General features: G+C 39.4%; 1 protein-coding gene across 12 annotated transcripts; it reads left to right on the top strand.

Annotated features, from left to right (window-relative positions):
- Positions 1–87: 87 nt before the first annotated feature.
- CCP110 (centriolar coiled-coil protein 110) lies at positions 88–18,677 on the top strand. Of its 12 annotated transcripts, XM_071761524.1 has the most exons (17): positions 88–167; positions 2,093–2,361; positions 3,557–3,713; positions 4,986–5,114; positions 6,562–8,203; positions 9,109–9,233; positions 9,387–9,570; positions 10,220–10,359; positions 10,734–10,850; positions 11,115–11,216; positions 11,481–11,597; positions 12,105–12,184; positions 12,799–12,861; positions 13,761–13,820; positions 14,377–14,459; positions 15,477–15,565; positions 18,457–18,677. In XM_071761524.1, exons 3-17 carry the CDS (start codon positions 3,567–3,569, stop codon positions 18,490–18,492), a joined length of 3,114 nt encoding a protein of 1,037 aa, XP_071617625.1. In that variant the 5' UTR covers positions 88–167; positions 2,093–2,361; positions 3,557–3,566; the 3' UTR covers positions 18,493–18,677. The 12 variants fall into 12 exon arrangements, with proteins under 12 accessions (XP_071617625.1, XP_071617630.1, XP_071617632.1 ...); XM_071761529.1 differs by lacking the exon at positions 15,477–15,565; XM_071761525.1 differs by lacking the exons at positions 88–167; positions 2,093–2,361 and adding an exon at positions 2,386–2,405.
- The last annotated feature ends 1,332 nt before the right edge of the window (positions 18,678–20,009 follow it).

Here is a 20,009-nt window from a genome sequence, read left to right as displayed (position 1 = left end):
GCAGCCAATGGGCGCTCGCCGCTCGCCCGCCTCCAGCTAATCAGCGCGTGGCAGCTGCCGCCACCAGCCAATCCGCGCCGGGCGCTCGCGGGCTGCGGGCACCGCCCGGAGGCGCTGAGGGGCGGCCGGTGGCGGGGCCTGGGCGGGCGGCTCCGGAACACCCTGAGGTAAGAAAATATGGATTACTCGAGATAAAAACTGGTGCGAATAAAAAATGAAGGGTGTTAATTGAAGAAAAGGTGTCGCTGACTCACTGAAGACTTGTTTGTCTGGGTGTTGGGGTTGGTTTTTTTTCCCAGCTACCAGCTAATTTAAAAATATCCTACTTATATTCCTTATTTTCCGATTAATTATTTTATTTCTACATACTACATTATATATTGTATATGTTACATAGCTAACTATCCATTCACCCCTGCTCAAAAGTGAAACCAGAGACCTGACACCCTAAGGGTTTGAGGCCCCAAGAGCCACCCGAGGGACAGCAGGAACAGGACATGAGGAATGGGACATGAGGTGAGGGACAGCAGGAATGGGACATGAGGAATGGGACATGAGGTGAGGGACATGAGGAATGGGACATGAGGTGAGGGACAGCAGGAATGGGACATGAGGAATGGGACATGAGGTGAGGGACATGAGGAATGGGACATGAGGTGAGGGACAGCAGGAATGGGACATGAGGAATGGGACAGGAGGTGAGGGACAGCAGGAATGGGACATGAGGAATGGGACAGGAGGTGAGGGACAGCAGGAATGGGACATGAGGTGAGGGACAGCAGGAATGGGACACGAGGAATGGGACATGAGGTGAGGGACAGCAGGAATGGGACATGAGGTGAGGGACAGCAGGAATGGGACATGAGGAATGGGACAGGAGGTGAGGGACAGCAGGAATGGGACATGAGGTGAGGGACAGCAGGAATGGGACATGAGGAATGGGACAGGAGGTGAGGGACAGCAGGAATGGGACATGAGGTGAGGGACAGCAGGAATGGGACATGAGGTGAGGGACAGCAGGAATGGGACATGAGGAATGGGACATGAGGTGAGGGACAGCAGGAATGGGACATGAGGTGAGGGACAGCAGGAATGGGACATGAGGTGAGGGACATGAGGAATGGGACATGAGGAATGGGACATGAGGTGAGGGACAGCAGGAATGGGACATGAGGAATGGGACGAGGTGAGGGACAGCAGGAATGGGAAATGAGGTAAGGGACAGCAGGTCCCCCCTGCTGCAGGGAAGAAGAGGCTTCTGAAGCTGGAGAGGGGAGATAACTTCTACCACTGTGTGGGACAAAAGTGTAAACAACTGGAAAGCATCCAGAGGAAAGAGCAAGAAGGCAGGGAAACCAATGGAGGCTGAACAAGTTTATGTTTCGTCTAGGAATAGAGTAGGAAAGCAGAAGAAATAGCAGTTTGTTTTAATAAAAATGAGGATTTTTTTTGTGTGTGTGTATTCTCTGTAGGAAGGATGGGAAGAAACTGACTTTGCTCTGAGAAACTCTTGCCAACCAGAGGTGGAACAGGCACCAGGCAGTCCTCTACACTGGATTTAATTTTAATAGCTGAGAGAAATATTTGTCATATATTGTCCTAGCTAGTTCTAAGCATCTCAGATACTCTTTACTGTCTGTGGTTCTGTGCTTCTGCCAGACTGAGAAAAATCAGGCATAGATATACAGACAGCTAACAAATAATGGAACACCTAATTAAATGTCTCACATACTTAAAAATCTTTTGATAAACAACAGCATTTGTTAAGATTAAAGAGGAAGATTAAGAAAAATCTCAGTAATACATAATATTTTGAAGAGGTAACATGAAGGAGTTGTTTTTTTAAACAAGAACAGCAGCTTTAACATGTCAAAATGTTCACGTGGGGCTAAACCCCATAAATTTAAATTAATTCTACCTGGGCCAAGTGCTGGCAAACAATCCAGCATTTTCCATGACCTTCCTCTGGGTGAGTGTCACCTGCTTCTCTGACCAGCAGCTGGCTGCCACCTGGGCAGCAGGGATGGGTGTCTGCCCTGCTGTCCCCACAGAGCATATTAACAAGTTCTCATGTTTATCTTTCTTATCACAGCGCCTTCAGTGAAACTGATACCTGCAGCCTGCACAGTTGTGGCCCTGACTACACACGGACTGCTCAGCCATATGATATTTAATGTGATAAAGCAAAGTAGACTTCACCCGTGCTAACAGACCCCTGGAGAGGCTTATGGGCAGAGATCACTGGGAGTACCAGGAGTATCGGGATGGGCTGGGTCCCACCTCTTACAATTGGAGCCACCTTGGCCTGGGAGCTCGGCCCTAAGCGTCAGACTTTCCCCGCGGGGCTCAGTGACGTGCCAGGTTTGTAAATCCAACTCGCTGCCTTTCCTCGCCCAAATCCACAGGTTTTGGGGTTTTTTTCCACTCAATTTTTGGCCCAAGAGAAGGCAGCGCCTCCCCCTTGCCCAAGTCCCGCCCTGAGGAGGGCGGAGCGGGGCCGCGGTGCGCGATGGGGGCTGTAGTGCTGCCCCCTCCTCCCCCCGGAGCGGGGCCGGTTGCTGGGAGGCGGCGGGTTTGGTAGCGCCGGGGCCAGGGGAACCGCCGGACCGGGCCGGGCTTGGCCGGGCCGTACCGCACAGCACCGGAGCTGCGAGTCCCGCGCAGGTACCCAGCGGTTCGGCGGGAGCGCCAGGGCCCTGGGGGGCTGTGCGGGGGGCAGCGGCTGCGGTGGGCGCTGCCGCCGGGCGGGGAGGGCCGGGGGTCCAAGCCTGGCCCTGCCGGAGCTACCTGCATCCCGGTGTGGGGCAGCGCTGCCCCGGGGAGAGGCCAGGCTGCCGCCCCGGCCCGGGAGCAGGGTGCTGCCGGTTGGGCTCGGAGAGCTCGGAGCGGGCGGGAGAGCGGCAGAAATGAGGCAAAGGGGAGTGCGAGGGGAACAAAAGCGTTGTCAGGCCTTGGCAGGTGGTGCTCGGCTCTGAGGTGTTGCTCCGGTGGGGATGCGCAGTGTGAGGTATGTGGGCTGTGGGGAGGAAGCGAGGCTGTAATTTATGTTCGGGTGGTTTTTTTGGCGGCAGCATTGGCGTCTGTTCTTACTGGGGCGTCTGGAGGAGACGCATGGGAGTGAGACACAAATTCCTCTCAGCCACCTAAATAAATACAGAAGCTGGTTTTGCTTAATATCAGCTTAATTAGTATTCCTTTTTTTTTTTTTTTGTTATTTTTAATTTGGCAGCAATTTTATTTATTTACTTTTTTTGCAGCTGATAGCATCTGTCTGATAGTCATGGGAGGCCTTATAGGTTTAGCCTCAATGCTTGTTTTCTTCTCGACATACCTATGATCACTCCTTTTAGCTCATATATGCAGATTCTGTTTTTAAATGGAGTGGGGACCAAACCAGTTTGCAGCTGTTGTTAAGGATAGGGAGAAGAGAAACTTAATTGACTTTTCTGGTGTATAAAATGTTTTCCAGAATATAGTGATAATAAATTAGTTGTGGTTTGTTTTCCTTTCGTAGTCTTGGAAGTACATAGAAGAATGATGTTATTGTTCTTTGTAGTTTGATTAACATGAAGATGGAGGACTATGAAATATTCTGTAAGAAGCATCTTTCCAGAATCCAAGAGGAGGCACTAAAAAGAGAAACCTCTTCTGCTCTTCAGCACAAAAATACCTCTCTCATTCAATTCCATGGAGTTCCTGTACTTTCCCCTCTGGTAAGGCATCTTTTTTTCTTCTTTTTCTTTTCTTCCCTGGTGTGCTTATTGTGCTATTGGCTCTAGCTTTGATGTTCACACGTAATGAGTCTACTGAAGGTACTGCTTAGAGGTTTTATCTGTTCTGATGCTCCGTGTGTTCTAAGCACCAAGGGGCAAAATTCAATGTTTTTTCTCACACTGACTACATTTGCTTTCATTTCTTTAAGTTTGTTCTCTTCACAAGAGAAATGTTTGTGGTATTAAAAAAATGTTGTCGTTGGGCTTATCTTCATGTAAAGGCTTCTTCCCATTCCAAATATTATTGGTTTGTTTAAAATGGTCAACACAAAAAGGGCAAGTAGCAAATACTGAGATAGTTAAAAAGCTTTTAAGTAAACTTCTTTTTTGCTTGCTTGTAGTCTCCTCTAATGTGTTTCACATTATGTTAAGTCATTCTGTGCTTAATGCAAACAGAGCCAAGCAGGAGACGGTTGGTGGTTTGTGCACTAATGCAGATGACTTCCTTGTTTCAGGGGTGGGAAGTATGAATGGGGACTAACAGCCATCCCCCCAAATTGTGATACAGATATATATTGGGGTCTAAATGATACAATGTAGTAATTTACAAATCAGTGGGTATTTTAAGGTTTAGTAGAAGAAATGCATAATTTGACTTGAGACTACTTAATTTCGTGGAACTTTGTGAAACCATTCCTTGTCTGTGTAGTTTGTGGATCTGGTTTTGACTTTTTCCAAACTACATGCTCTAAGGTGGTAATTTAGAAGATACTCAGATTGTTAAAAGGATCCAGAAGACTGCTCGCCTGCATTTCTGTCTTGTTGTGTAATTCACCTCTGGTTCAAGAGAGCAAGTGTGAGCCAGTGCTTCACAGAGCACTCAAACTGGAGTTTGGGTGGGAAGATGGCTCACAGAGAGCTCTACAGGATACCCAAACCTGTCTTATAAAGGACTGAAAAAGACCAGTCCTGCAGTCTGAGTCAGTACTGTGGCATGTAATGTTCATGCAAATTTTTAAATAAATGACCTTTTACATTCATGTTCATTTGCATGTGTGCCAAGAAGTCATTAAGTACATCCTCAAAAAAAAAAAAAAAGTATAATTGATTAAAAAAAGCTGGCATTTAAAATGTGTGCAAATTCTCAATGTAGTGATTGTTACTCTTCTATTGTTTTGTTCTGTTGTTATTCTTTCTAATTTATTTCTGTAATTCTGTTTTGGGATTTGCATTTAATGATTTAAACCCTGTTTTTTTCACTTTCTTTTGCAGCTTAGTCTTGAAAAGAAAAAGGAAATGCAACAGTACAAGCAGAAAGCACTGGACCTAGAGACAAGGAGACAGAACTCTCGGAAAAGAGCTTTGTTGAATCGTGTCCAGGAGATTCTAGAAAACGTTCAGGTAGTGTTAATCCAAAGGCTTCCTGTAGCTTTACAGAAAACCTCATTTTGAGGAAGTGATGGGCTATCAATGTTCACCGGTATAAACATGAAATTAATAGCAGTTAACACTCTGGAATCCCCATTTGCTAGGATTTCATGCTGCGACCTAATAATCAATTATTTAATGATAATATCTGTGTTCATTTTAATGCCTGGGCCTTGCTTTTCACCCCTTGATGTGGTATGTGTAAGGGATAGACCACACCAGATGAGTGACAGTGCTTTTGTAACTGTGGTTTGAAGCAACTAGATTGTAAAACCAAATTAACAAAACTCCCAGTGTCAGGGCTACTGGATTGCTTTATTTCCAAGCTTAGAGTTTAATCGGAAATAATCTCTATTTGACCTATTATAGCATTAAAATTAACTTTGCAACAACTTGTAATTCTGTTGTGTGCTTTGTAATTTTCCTGCAACTGTTTTGTTTTCTTTACTAATTCATGCTTGAAATATTTAATACATCTACTTAAGTTGTGTTATTTGTCTTTGAAACAGTTGTAATCCAGTCTTTAACCTATTGCCTAAGCACATAGAGTTAATGTTGCATTTGTTGAGTTACTAAGGTGTCAAACAAAAGGTACTAGTCTGCATTGTTTACTGGAGTGTACCTGGCAACAGGCATCTGGCTTAGGGTTTGAAGAGCAGACCAGAAACATATGTTCCATACAAAAATACTTTAGTTGGGTTGGTTTTTTTTTTCTTTTTCAAAGGTATCCCCTTGATAATTTGAGCTGCAACACACAGGATAACCCTAGAGGGTGATTTAAGTGTGGAAATCCTTTAAGACAAATGCTGGCTAGAAGTAGTATTTAATTCTTACTCAAATAAAGTTGGTTAACAAACAAAAGTTGGTTAACTTAACAAATGAAAATTCACATTTAATTGTCTCTGGATTAGTACAGAAATGAACTAATTATTTTGTAGCTCCACAATTTTTTTTACCAGCTTTGTTGATTTTTTTTCTTAGCTGTCTACAGGTTGGTCTGTATTTGGTGCTGAAGTTTTTCAATGACATTTCTTACTTCAGATAAACACATTTTCATATTTCAAGAGGAATCTTGCAAAATAATTTGAAGCCATAAAATTATTTTAATATCTCCAGATTAGCTTATGAAAAAAGAGCATCTTTGCATTCAAATACTAATTAAATGTAAATATACTAATTAATAGTTAATTACTTTAAATAAATTTAATTTAAATACTAATTAAATTTAAATTCCAATAACTTCTGTCTCATTGCAAAGAGCTCTGTATTGTTAGTAATTTGTAGGAAATCAGTAACAGTAAAATCTTTTATGGGTTCTAAGTTGGTAGCATTTTTTTTCTTAATTCAGATAAACCTTGCAGAAATCTGAGGAGATTTCATTGAAAATGTGTATTTTTTTTTCCCCAATTCTTATTTGCAGATCAGGAAAGGACCTAATGCGAGTGATGTGAATACACAGGAGGCTGGGAATACTTGCCCTGATTCAGATGCAAGAACTTCAGCTGACTTCACAGCTCCATCAGATGTAAATTTGGCATGTTGTCCACAAAAGTATGGTCCCACAGAGCTTGAAAAGACACCAGAACTTAGACCAGCAGATACTGCTGTGCAGGTGACATCAAATGTGACAGTAGTTAAAGCAGCAGAAGAAAATGGTTTTTCAAAGCAAAGTGAGAGTCACCTTTCAAAAGAGGTACCTTGTCCAAGGGCTGTGTCTCCTGACAACGTGCATAATAATCCTGTGCCACAGGCTTTGCAAAAGCAAGAGGGACCAGGAGTGTCAATGTCAGATGAGGAAGTACAAGATCCATATGTCACGAGTCTTCAGAACCTGATGAAGAAATCCAGGGAGTTGCTGGAGAAAGAGCAAACCAAGCGTAGCTCAAAAAGTAACTCAAAAAGGAGTATGAGTGAAAGTCATTCAGATAAAGAAAATGATGGTGTTAAGACAACTGATTCAGTGAAAGAAAGAGCAAAGCTTACAGGGAGAAGTTGCACTGCTCTGACACTTGATAAACCCAGTCTTAATAAGTCAAATACCCTTCTCCAAGGTGCCTCTACTCATGCAAGTAACCCAAGTATTTCAACTTCATCCAGTTTTTCTAAAGTGGACATACCTATGAGAGTTGGAACACCCCCACTGGTGGATTCAGATTCGGATGAAGAATTTAAGAAGACTTCTCTGTTTGATCGTGACAGTAGCATTGTCAGGAGCCTCACAGGCTCTTATGCCAAATTGCCAAGCCCAGAACCAAGCATGAGCCCTAAAATGCACCGAAGGCGCCCGAGGCCCTTATCAATGGGTCACATCGTTATCAATAACCCTGTGAATGCTTACGAGTTAAGTCCTAAAGGCAAGGGTAGAGCGATGGATTTAATCATGCAAGATATTGCTGACAAAAATAATGTGTCTGAATCAGTGCCAAAGTTCATGGTGGACTTTGCTATGGTTTGCCCTAGCAGAGTTCATGGTGTCAACAGGAATTTTTCTGTCCCTTGTGATGGGTTAGGGGTTGGCAAACCCAATCGCCATTCCTTTGGGCACTTGGAAAGCAAAGCAACGTTGTCAGCTACAGTGGAGGGACAGGTGGTGATGGACAGCAGGGGGACATACAAAGTAGAGAACAGTACTAACATTGTAGCTCCAAAACTGAACGAGCCATTTGCCATCAGTCAGTCTACAGTCACCCAGAAGATCGTAGCTGTGAATGAAACCAAACCGTCCAGTTTGCTGGAAAATACTAAATGTAATTCTCCAGTAGAACTCAATAAGTCTTATGATGTGGAAAACCCATCCCCACTACTAATGCAGAGCAAGAATATGCGACTGCAGGTGGACACTCCAAGTGTCTCCCCAGCAAATGAGCAGTTTCCAGAAAATAATTTTGAAAAGGTGAAGCGTAGACTTGATTTGGACACTGACAGCTGCCAAAAAGAAAACAGTCCCTGTGTCCTGACACTTGGAATGGAAGAACAAGAGAAGCAGTGGTTGCAAGAGCAGAAATATCCTGTGGGATCAGTTTACATTACCAAGAATATCACCCCTGATAGTATGGCAAAAGGTAAAAGATTCCCTGTAGTTAAGGGTTTTTCTTAAACTTATTTCACAGTTTATAATTCTTAGAAAAAAAAATCATAAGTCATTGGTGGTTTGAAGTATGTGTATATATCACAAGACTAAAAATTTCTTTTTTTAGCAGCCTATTTTTTTTCTCTAATTTTGAATTAATGACATTCTGAAATTCAAATGCTAAATAATGGAGTAATTGCTGTCTTAGTAAATAAAAAAATCATACAAGAGTTATGAATAACAAATACTTGATTTAAGAATTCATGAGGAAACAGCAGCTAAAACATTGTGTATCAGCTGTGCATCAGAATTCTGTATTTGACAGTATAAATACTAATTGTCCATTTGAATGTAGAAATTGGAATTTAGTTTTACTAAGAAAATGTGTTATTCCATGAGGCCTAAGTAATACTGCTGAAAGAAAAGGCAGCCTGTGCAAATTAAAAGAAAATACCTTTTAATGGGTTGCAAATCACTACATAGGTATTCCTTTCTAACTCAAGACTATTACATCTGTATGTGTCTCAAATACAACTGAAGCAGCATAAATAATTTTAATTTTCTCAAGCAAGTGTAGGTATGTTATTCTTTGAGCAACATTTTTTGTGTCTTTATTTTTGTGTAGGCTCAGTTGCTGTTACTGATGTTCCATTCACGTGCTTATCCCACAAATATCACAATGCAAATATTTTCAAGGACTGTAGTAACTGATGAGGTTCAATACTTAATAGAAACTTGATATGGAGCTTCTTTTCAGTACTTAACAGAAACCTGATATTAAAGAGATGTTGTGGTTTTTCACTGATAATGCAAATTATTCCTTTTAAAAGCATATATGTCTTCTGCAAAAATCATAGAAATTAATGCTGTATTCTTTGTAATAACATATCTTCTCAGAAGATGTTTTTAAAACTAAGATGTTGGCCTTTGAAGAAATGAGGAAGAGACTTGAAGAGCAGCATGCACAACAGCTGTCGATTCTGATAGCTGAGCAAGAGAGAGAACAGGAGAAATTGCAGAAGGTAAGGGAAAAAGAGAAATTCTAAGGAAAGGACAATGGTGCTGGATTGCAGTTTGTCAGATTGCACTTCTTTCCGTTGTTGGTTTTACAATGTGTATTCTGTTGCTTTTCAGGGCAAGAAAACTTGTCTCATGGTTGATTCTTTGTTCTGTAGGAACTGGAAGAGCAGGAGAGAAAGTTGAAAGGAAAGAAGGTCACTACAACGGAAATAGAAATTTCCAAAGTGAATATCAACAGTAGGATGGAGTTGGAATGGAGGAAAAAAAGCGAAAGTGGCTTGCTGGAAAGTGTGCAGTCTCAGCTGGAGACAGTCCATAATGCAAACTCTACCAGCATTGGTAAAGCTGTGAGGGTAGAACATAGATTCACTGTTGTGATACATTATTTTGCTATTATAGTGCTTGACTGGAGCAGCAGCCCCACTGAAATGAGAAATGCAGTGCTCCTGTCCTTGGCTCTTGCTGGTCAGGATATGCCTTCAGCTGTTGGCAGCATATATAAAACAAAGTCAGTGTTGCAACTTTGTCAAGCTGGCATTTAGCACAGTTTCAGCCATCCTGGTGCCACTCTCTGTATTGCATTAGTGTATTAATGTTAAAGGGCAGATTTGAGGAAAATAAAGTACAAATAAACTGATTCTGATAAGGAGATGGATCTGCATCACGACAGAGGATGTTCATCCTCCTGCCAGGTAGCTGCACAGCAGTGGGCCAAGCATTCTTGTTTGTGCAGGCAAATTAGAGGGGTCTTGACTGCAAGGAAGTACAGCTGCAGCTGATGGAGCACCTCTCACCTGTTCTAGAACATTATGAAATGTTTTGGTTTGTCTTCTGTTCAGCAAATTTTGCTAGGAAATGAATCAGAAGTACTCAGCTTGCTTCTTGCCTATAAATGACCCTATAAACAAAGCTGCTACGAGTGTGTACACACACATAGTTTTATATGGTCAAAAGTGTGTTGAACTCTTACTTTCTGCTTTGCATGCAGGTTTTGCTCATAGTACAACACCTAACACCTTTGCTTCAACAAGTGAAACTTCATTCTATCTTTGGGGACCAACAGGTAGTGGAGTTATAAAAACCTCAGTATCTAGGCCGAGTAACAGGATCAAAACCAGGTGGAGTCAGGTAAGGAGAAAAAAAAAAGGTTTGTTGATAGCTTAAAAAGCCCCTAGCTTTTCTAAGACACTGGTAACTTTATAATAGCAGTGCAATAATAAATCTCACAGAAGAGTTTAGTATCCCTTCCTGTGTCAACTTTGATTACACAAGAGAACTGCACTGGATATTTTTCTCATTTGTATATGCAAAATAATCATACCACAGTGCATTGCTTCTGCTAAGTTAATGTTATGGTGGATATTTCTGGGCTAGCCAGAGCATTTATCAGCAGCTTTTTTCTTACTTGAAAACTTAATGTCACGTGATAGTTGTTATTTGAGAAATAATTTATACTTCTTGTTTTTTATAAAATGTTTAGAAAACACTTATTTTCATTTAAGGTTTTCAGTCCAGAGATACAAGTGAAGTTTGATAAGATCACTGCTGTGGCAAAGGGGTTTCTCACTCGTAGACTCCTGCAGACTGAAAAACTGAAACATCTCAAGCAGACTGTAAAAGTAAGATCAGTCTTTTTGTAAGATCCAGCTTCTCCTTCTGTTTGTGTTTGGTTTTGTTCCTGTCTCCAGATGACAAATGAAATAGTGCATATTCTACTTTTAGAAGAATTTTGGAATGTGTTTCACGTGGACATGTTTGAGTGTTACATCCTAGCATCATAAAACCCAATTCAAACAATCTGTGTCATGTGCATTCAGTTTGTGATTATCTCTTTGTTGTGAAGGTTTATGCTTGTGCTTAATTTTATTTCTTCTCTTCCTCAGGATACAATGGAGTTCATAAAAAATTTTCAGTCTGAAGCCCCATTAAAGAGAGGAAGTGTTTCAGCACAAGATGCATCCCTTCATGAAAGAGTAATGGCTCAGGTGACACAATTCAAACCTTTTTTTTTTTTTTTCCCTTCCTAGCTATTCTACTTTTGTAATATAAATATCTAAAGCCTTCACTGTGACTGTTTAAAGTAAAATGTTTCAACTATGGCTGTGAAGAGAAGATCGTGGTTTTATGCTCACACATTCAGAGAGATTTAAAAATTATGTTTTCAAGTGTTGTGTTTAGATTGAAAGCAAGAAGTGCTTCATGGTCAAAACCATGGGAATATTTTATTAAAATTAAATTATTGTTTCCAGCTGCGAGCTGCTCTGTATGACATCCATGACATCTTTTTTACAATGGAGGCATCAGAGAGAATGAATATTCTGCGTCATGATCGTGAAGTTCGTAAAGAGAAGATGCTCAGACAAATGGTGTGTTATGGTTAAGAGAATCTAAAATGCTTTAAGACATTAGGTACTCTGACTAGCTTTGCTTTTAAGAGATTTTTTTCCCTACCCGGAAAAAAGTTTTTAAAATCTAAATTGTTGTTTAATTATGCTTCTGTAGATAAGTTTCTTAAAATAAAAATAAAAAGTCACTGCAGTAGGAGAGTAATATGTTGAGACTTAAAATGTTTAGGTGTATAAAAAAATTAGGACAGAAAACATGGTTAAAGTAATAACAAAAAGTTCATACTTTTAAAAAAGAGTTTGTTATAGCACACAATCCTTTTTCATCCAGTAAAATAGGGAAGGTCCTTTGATTTTAAAAAAGAAACCCATTAATTCAGCCTGAATGTGAACTTACTACACAGTTGGTTTTATTGTTTGGGGGCTTTATTTCCAATTATATTTCTTTCAGGTAGGATCAGGTCAGACTGGATTAAGCTCAATAAGAGCAGTAACTAGTGTTACTGTTGGTTTGTTTGCTTTTTTTAGGATAAAGTAAAGAGCCCAAGAGAGAAAGTGACACTTTCAACAGCCACACAGAAGTCTCTGGACAGGAAGAAATACATGAAGTATGTGTGGTTCTCCTGTGGTGGTGGGGGTGGGCAGTGTGCAAGAGGAGGAGTAGGAGGTATCTGTAATAGTGAAAAGAAGCTTTTGGAGTAAGAACTTCTTTGCAAACTAACCTCTCACCCAGGAAGTACAAATAAAAAGTTGTGTTCAGGTGTGTGATGTCTTACTGCTAGTAGTTAGCTCTTCTTTTGAAGAGACATCTTGTTTGCAAGGGAGAAAAATGTTTGTCCAAGTTGTGCATTTGCACTGTAATCCAATGGTGAGCAAAATGATCCATAGGCACTTAACTTATGGTTGGTTTTTGTAAATCGTAAAAGGTGCTCCAAGTTATTTTATCAGTATTTTTAAGTTGCCTAGCAATAACAATATTGGTAGGGTATCTCTGGCAAAGGATTTTGAGGGGACAGTAGCAGGCATTATGCTGCAGCAGAGTGGATTGAAAAGTTGTGTAGCACTTGCTCACGAGTCAGAAGTGATAACGTGTAATAACACTGCTCTAGCAGTATTGCATGTAGATGGAGATCCTGATGCAGGTTTTCTCTGAATGTTTCTGTGTAAGACCTAGATCCTTATTTTATATTTTAAATATGTTTCAATACTTTTGTTTCTCTAGGGCTACAGAGATGGGAATGCCAAGTAAAAAAATAGTCATAAAGCAAAAAACTCCTGAAAGCCGGTGAGTGCAGATTACTGCTAAAAGGGTGCTTTTAAAGATCTATCTTAGAAAAATAGATTTTTTGATATGTGTTGCTGGTTTGCCAGTATTCAGCTCAGTTCCTGCCACTATTATGACAGTGATGAAATCTGATTTAGTGTGATCTGAGAAAGGGGTATATTACCCCATTAGAAGTTTGAAAAGACTCTTTCAGAGTCAGTTCTGAAATTTTATCTTTAGGAGTTACTTATGACTTTAAATCTCTGTGCTCATGTTCAAGGTTTTTCTCTGGGATGCACTATTACTCTTAAGCTTCAGTTTGACATTTTCTTAAGAGACTTGACTTTGCAGTGTAAATGCTTATCTTTAGAAAGCTGTCAGGAAAGAAATGGCTTTCTGTCATGAGGAAAAGTTCTTGCCTCTAGTTTGGTTGCTGAAATCACAGAAATGATAGTGTTCAGGAGGACAGCAGCCCTGCAGGGGACAGCAGGCCTACTTGCACCCTTTTTTAGCATAAAAAGTCAGATACCTGGTACCTCTAAAACCAGTTTTTATCCCGTGCTTACCAAAAGCTTTGTAGACATGCTGGCTACTAATGCAGTTCAATCTTCAGTGACTAGTTTAAGTGATCAAATCCTGTTTCCCTGTATGTCCTTATCAGTGACTGTGGGGTTTTTTTAATTTTTTTTTTTTTTTTTTTTTTTTTTTTTTTGGTGTGTGTATGTTTAAAATAGTGGAAATAGTAATCCTGTTCTGGAGTTTGAATTCCTTCAACTTTTGCTAGCATGTTATCTGCATCAGAGAGTCTGTTTGCCTTTCTGAAATTTTTTACGTGAAACATGGTGCATAATTCAGGATCTCAGATGAGATCTTTTGTTAAAGAAGGGAAAAAGTGCTAATAAAAGTTTGTGTTTTAACAGCATACTTCAACCAAATCAAGGACAGAATGCCCCAGTTCATAGACTGCTTTGCAGACAAGGGTAAGGGCACAGCATGTTTATAGCCTGAAGATGAAAGTAAATGCAGAATGCAAGAGCATAATTTCTGAATAATATTTACACATAGTGGTGCAACAGTTGTTCAAAGTAAAAAGAATTACTTCTCATGATATTTTGAGAGAGTGATGAAGCTTTGGTTTACCTTATACTGCAAAAAAAATTTAGTGTTCTCATCCTCTTGTGTATCCTCTCCATTTACACTGTTTCAGCATTTCTATTTGTAACATTCATTCCATGAAGCTTTGCTTCCACTTACTGAAATATGTATGTTTTTAAATGTAGACTATAATGCCATAGTATCTGAACTGATCAGTCTCTTAAATAGCTTTTTAAAAATCTGTTTGTGGGGTGTGGTTCTGCTATTTAATGTATCTACTTCAGCCCTAATAATAATAGGAATTTTACACGTACTCTAGGAGGTTCTGTGTGACACTGTAAAAGATGTTTTAATGCCAAACACAGTAGTGTCTTTTTAATTTTGGATACAGCCTTTCAACTTTGATGCGAGTGACTTATTAACTCTTTTATATTTAATTAGAACCCCTAAGACCTCAATGAAGGGGGTTGAGCAAAATAGAAAGAAGGCTCCAGAGAGCAGAGTGTCTAACAAGGCTGTTTCAGGTGTGTAGAAAACTGGTGCTTGGATCTTATAGTAAATAAGTTACTAGTATCTAGAAAAACTAAATGGGCTATACATTGCTTTCCTTTTCTTGTGCACCTGCTTTGTGATGTCTTAAACCTAACCTATCTCTTTAAACAAACATGCTCTGGTAACTTTACCATCCACTTACAGATTCTATAAACACAGTGTATAGAATGTACTGCACAGCTCATTTGCTTTCACTCACCAGAAGCCCAGTCATAAAGTTTGCCATATGTATTCACTGTAGCTGCCTGAGAAGCTCACAGCAGTCAAAACAGACTTAGAATACATAAATAGAACCTCACAGTTATTTGATTCTTAGTTCTGTACACAGGTGTAATTTGTCTTCAATACAAAGAAAGGACAGGAAGGACAGTGTCAGTCTTATCTGGGTGTGCAGTCATTATACAGTCCTAAAATTATGTACACTACTGTAGCATCTTACTGAACACCTGAGTTTTAAAAGTGGAGTATTCTTGTATTCTTGTATTCTTGTATTTGCATACAGAGTTTACTACTTGGTTACCTTTTATTAAAAGGGTTTGATGATAGTACCAAAACTGTTTTCAGGCATAAAGGGAATAAAACACCAGGAAATTTCTAATACCGTTTCAGTTTTTTAAATCAGATTTTAAATTTCTTACATGACAGACCTGAATTTATCAAAAGGTGAAGTGATTTATAGATTTTAAAACCATTTAAGATCTTAATTAGACTTTATTCTCGAAGGAGAGCTTCATAAGTCAAGTATAAAAATTGGGAACTCTTGGGCTCAATAAGGCAAATTGTAATGTGAGTGGGATTTCAATTGGTTTTCATAATGATATGAATTATCTTCATGTATAAAGTATTAAATTTTTCCTATGAGGGAAATTATTCATTTACTGCCCTGGAGCAATACTGGCAGGGAGTATCTGCAAGCTTTTTTTCTTACAGAAAAGGAAAAAGTGAATGTTGAGATTACAACCAAGATTTGTTAATTTATTTTTCTGTAGCTAATTCTCCTGGCAGTGCTGTCACCACTAAAGTGGAGCAAGGCGTTTCTTCAGTTGCACTCAGTGATTCTACAGAAAAATTAGCAAAGGTAGTAAATAATCTCTTAGAAATGTAAAGAAGAAAATTAAGTAAGCAATGTAATTTTAGCAACCATTAAGGTTGCTAAACATAGGTAGCCATTAAGGCAAGTTTTCACCTGGGAGTTTGCAAAAATGTCTTGTATTAACTAGCAAATAAGAGTGCTGAAGAACAGGGACAACACAACAATCAAGACCTCTACCAGTTACAGAGGTTGTAAAAGAGTAGCAGTGTTGTAGGGATGGTGAGAGTGTCAAGTTTAGCAATGATTTGAGACTTGGGCACCATCCCCAATCTTGTGTAACTCATGCTTAGCTTGTAATGATCAAGAGCAGATTTTACATTTGTGTCTGGCATCAGACACTCAGTTCAAACATTCTCTCTCTCTCTGTTCTATCTGGGCAGTGCCTGCTGCTCTGCTAAGGAGGTCCCTGAGTTCATGTTAGATTGTGACTGTTACTTAGCAATAAAAAGAATCCTTTGGGATGCATCTCTAGATTTGCATTTGCCTTTCCTTAATGCTATTTGTTGAATATCTGGAAAGCTATTTAATGCTTTCTGTACTGGCCTTCTTAGAACATCAAGCAGATGTGTCTAACCAATTGTATGCTGCCTAGTTGTGGGGGCACAAGATAACCTCATTTAGTGTTTGGATGTCACTTGTGTTCCCGTGGCAGGATGCCAGTGCTTCTGCATGCTCCTTTGTGAGTGGGTCAGACTGTTGTACTAAGTGAACAGAAATGCATTCTGAAATTGCTAGATGAGGAACACTTGTCATGAAGGAAATAATATGCACAATTTTGCAAAAAATGAAAAAGCTTCAAATATATATTGAATATATGGAAATTAAAGTTGGTTTTCTTTATATATGGATAAATGTGAACAGTGAAAGGCTTGGTGTAGTATGTTGAATAGGGTTTTCTGTTTCTGTTGGATTTTTCTGAGTAATAAAGTATGTTTTCCAGAGAGAACCTTGGAAGTCATCTGTAGTGAGGCAACAATTTACGTTTGGGAAAGATCACAGACAAAGAATATATAATCTGAAGTAAATTTGAAAAGAAAATCTAAAAAACAAATGCATCTGCTTCTCTTATTTTAGTAGCAGTTGTGCATGTCAGAAAACAAAGACTTGTAGCTGTGGTGCAGTCTAGCCAATCAACTGGTGATCCTAAATTTTTGTTGCTTTGTACTGTTTCAATCCAGAGTTCTCTGTTAAAGAGAAAAGTACAAACTAAAAAGTCCTTAGGAAGTCTTACTTTTTGATTATTTTATTTAATTATTATTATAAATAGGACAGAAAGTAGCCTGAAGGCTGTACCAGGCAGGGCATTTAATGTGGTCTGGTTGTGTTAGGAAGAAGGTGGTCGAGATCAGACTTCTGCTGCAACTAAACCTGTTCATCCCCTTTATTCCTGCACAGTCTGAGTAAGTGTTGTGGAAAAGACACAGAGGGCACAAGGTTTGTACACAGAGTGGCAGCAGCACTTTGCCTTGTGGGCTGTCCAGGCTGAGCAGTGTGAGATGGAGTGTGCTGCAAAGTGTGTTAGCACTCAGGAAGCACTTCAGGAAGGTGTCAGGATTGCTCTGTGTGTTTAGCAGCTCAGTTGGATGGTGCAGAAACCTTGTGTAATTGCTTCCTCTGCCACTGAAAAAGGTTGGGTGGTAACTGCATTGAGAAGGACTAACTCTTTTTAATAAAATTTGGCTTCAATTTCTTTGTCTAGCTTTCTGGGTTTTTTTACACTTCCATGTATGTCCTATGTGTGAGTTATTTGAAAATAACTTGGGAGTGCACTGGGAAGAGTTAAGAGGTAGTGTTAAAGCACTAATAAAGCATTGTGCTTGTCAGCCTGGTTGGTTGTCCTACAAGATCATAGGTGAGCTGAAGAGTGTACAGCACTGGAGAGAATGCCTTTTTGTACAGTGGGAAGCAGTGCTCAGATGTGAGGGACCCTTCTGTGCTAAGGGAGAGCCCTTAGCAAGCTGCCTTGCTCTGTGCTGAGTGTAGCCCTTGGACAGCTGTAAGTAACTGCTGCAACTCTGACAGAGTAGCTTGAAGATTCTGAAAAGGACTGGCACACACTTTGTCATATTCATTTAATTGCCTGGTAATTATTTCTCTTCCATGGCTGTCTTCCATTTCCACTGCTCTGCACCTTGTATGATTTTCACTGCTTTGTGTCAATGTTTGCTCACGTTGCTGGACACTCTCTGGAACTGCCTGAACCTAATAAATGCTGAGTTGTGCTACTTTTTTAGCAGCCTGCAGTGCTAAACCCCTATTGCTGGAAGATATCTGTGCTATGCATAGTATAATACATATATGGATATGTTTGTTTCATGTGGAGAGATTTATTTATTTCTTTTCATACTTGAGCAGCTTTCATTTACAAGGGCTCTGCCTGATGACCTCTTACTTCTGTTTTTGTATATGGACATATAGAAACATACAGCTGATTCTGGGTTTATGACAGCTGGGAAAAAGGAGGAAGTTACCTTAATTACTTGACTTGCATATATTTTTAAATTTATAGTTTGTTTAAAAGCAGTACATAACATTCTTAGCAGTCATTTAATTTTTGTCTTGGTGATGTTACAGACTAATCTTTTAAGAACCTGTGAACTATAGTTGCAGATGTTTTAAAGTAGCTGAATAGAAGGATTAGTTACTGAGGAAGGAAATACTATTAACTGTTGTTACTTTAAATCATATGGGTAGTTTCTACAAGGCTTTTTTGGTGTAATGTTATAGAAACTGTCAGTTTAAAAGTAGCACTGAATATATAATATTGATTTTTAAAAGAAATATTTTAGACTTCTCGGCTATTTTTGTTGGACAATCCTGTTACAAAACCCAGTACTACTAATTGTAAAATATTAATGTTTCTACATCGTTTCTAGGAGCATATGCAGGAAGAACCCAAAAAAAGAAGCTAAATGTTGTGACAATTTAAGAAGACAGCACTCGCTGGGATAAAATGGTTTTGTTTTAATGATGGCATTCTCAGTACTGATTCATTAATTGCATCTTCTATAACACATATGTATATGTAGAAATGATAAACATACAGGGACATGTTATCACAAGCATATTGAAGTAATAAAGGGCTGTGAAGCTCTAATACTTGTGGAAAAATTGCATGTTAAAACTTTATATTCACACTACTGTGTACACATAAGATTCATAATCTTTTTTATATACCACAGTAGGACAGCATTAAGCTAAATGTGTGACTTTTTCACACTCTATATTTCTTGCATCTGACATATGCATTTTGCATTACTTAGAACTGCAATTTCTATGTATGGTTGTCACCATAAATATGTTGTGTGTGTGTATTTTTAGTTTCATACCATAAAGTTAAAGCAGTTAAATATGAAGAAAACCTCACAACTTCATCAAACAAAATGGGGCTCTTCCATCAGTGAATGCCAGCAGTCTTTTTGAATGTACTTTCTGGATGAATGTGATTACCTCAATTTAAATACTAATGGCCCAAATGTTTTGCTTTTCTGCTGAGCTGGATAGATAGGGATCCAGATTAACATTCCACTGTGCTGGAAGAGCCCTAGGATTTTTTTTTTCTGCCTACTTCATTTTCTTACAGAAACAACTTCTTACCAAAATGAAGAAACATCTGCTCTACAAAACTTTCAGAATGCAAGATTTTAAATGTTTTACCATTTCAGACATACAAATGATAAATGTTAATAATTTAGATATCTTAGGTTTCATTAATGACAGTTGTATTTTTTCTGGGCACTTTCTCTTCTACCATGATCTAACAGGCCCTTGTTGAGGGATTTCTGGGGGAAAAAAAAAAATCCCTACCTAAGCCAAACATACACACTCTTACATTTATCAAAATTTACCATTAAAAGGTCATGGTAATATTTTGCCTTGGTCTTCTTCCCTGATGGATGTTATCCTTCAGCTTTAGGGGAATTTGCTGCCTTTCAAGGAATTTGAGGCCTGTTATCATTCAAAGTCCAACAGAGAAAAGCTTGACTGTGTAAGTCTGAAGTGCTCACAGTTTTGCTGTCACAGTTGTAGTAGTGAACTGACTACCTGAAGGTGAAGTGGGTTATATTTGTTGCTTTTCCAGTATGCACACGATGCAGTGCTGTAACTTCAGATGCTTTTTAACATGTTGACACAGAAGAAAGACTGGCTGAGAATGCAGTCAGCATGAAAGAGGAACTTTTAACAGTGGGCTGAGATGCAGTCAATTGGCTTACTTGTGGCATTAGTTGTGGCTTTTATCTACCACCAGGTCTTTCCTCTAAGTGACACTAGTGACAGCTTGTTTTGAACAAGCTAGTGACAAGCTAGTGACACTTGTTTTGAATGATGTTTTATACCATCTGTGTAAGTTACCCAACATGCGTATTTAGGAAGAGGCAGAGATGCTGCCTAAGCCCTTCTAAGAATGACACTGCTTGGTGACTCTGTA

Source organism: Heliangelus exortis, chromosome 17 (assembly GCF_036169615.1).
Source record: "Heliangelus exortis chromosome 17, bHelExo1.hap1, whole genome shotgun sequence".
In the NCBI taxonomy this organism is placed as follows: Eukaryota; Metazoa; Chordata; class Aves; order Apodiformes; family Trochilidae; genus Heliangelus; species Heliangelus exortis.
This window is presented reverse-complemented; position numbering and strand designations above follow the sequence as displayed.

Excerpts from the sequence above, each read along its gene's own strand:
- CCP110 (XM_071761522.1), top strand. Across the intron at positions 3,714-4,985 it reads TTCCTGTACTTTCCCCTCTG|CTTAGTCTTGAAAAGAAAAA; the intron begins GTAAGGCATCTT and ends TTTCTTTTGCAG. Across the intron at positions 5,115-6,561 it reads AGATTCTAGAAAACGTTCAG|ATCAGGAAAGGACCTAATGC; the intron begins GTAGTGTTAATC and ends TCTTATTTGCAG.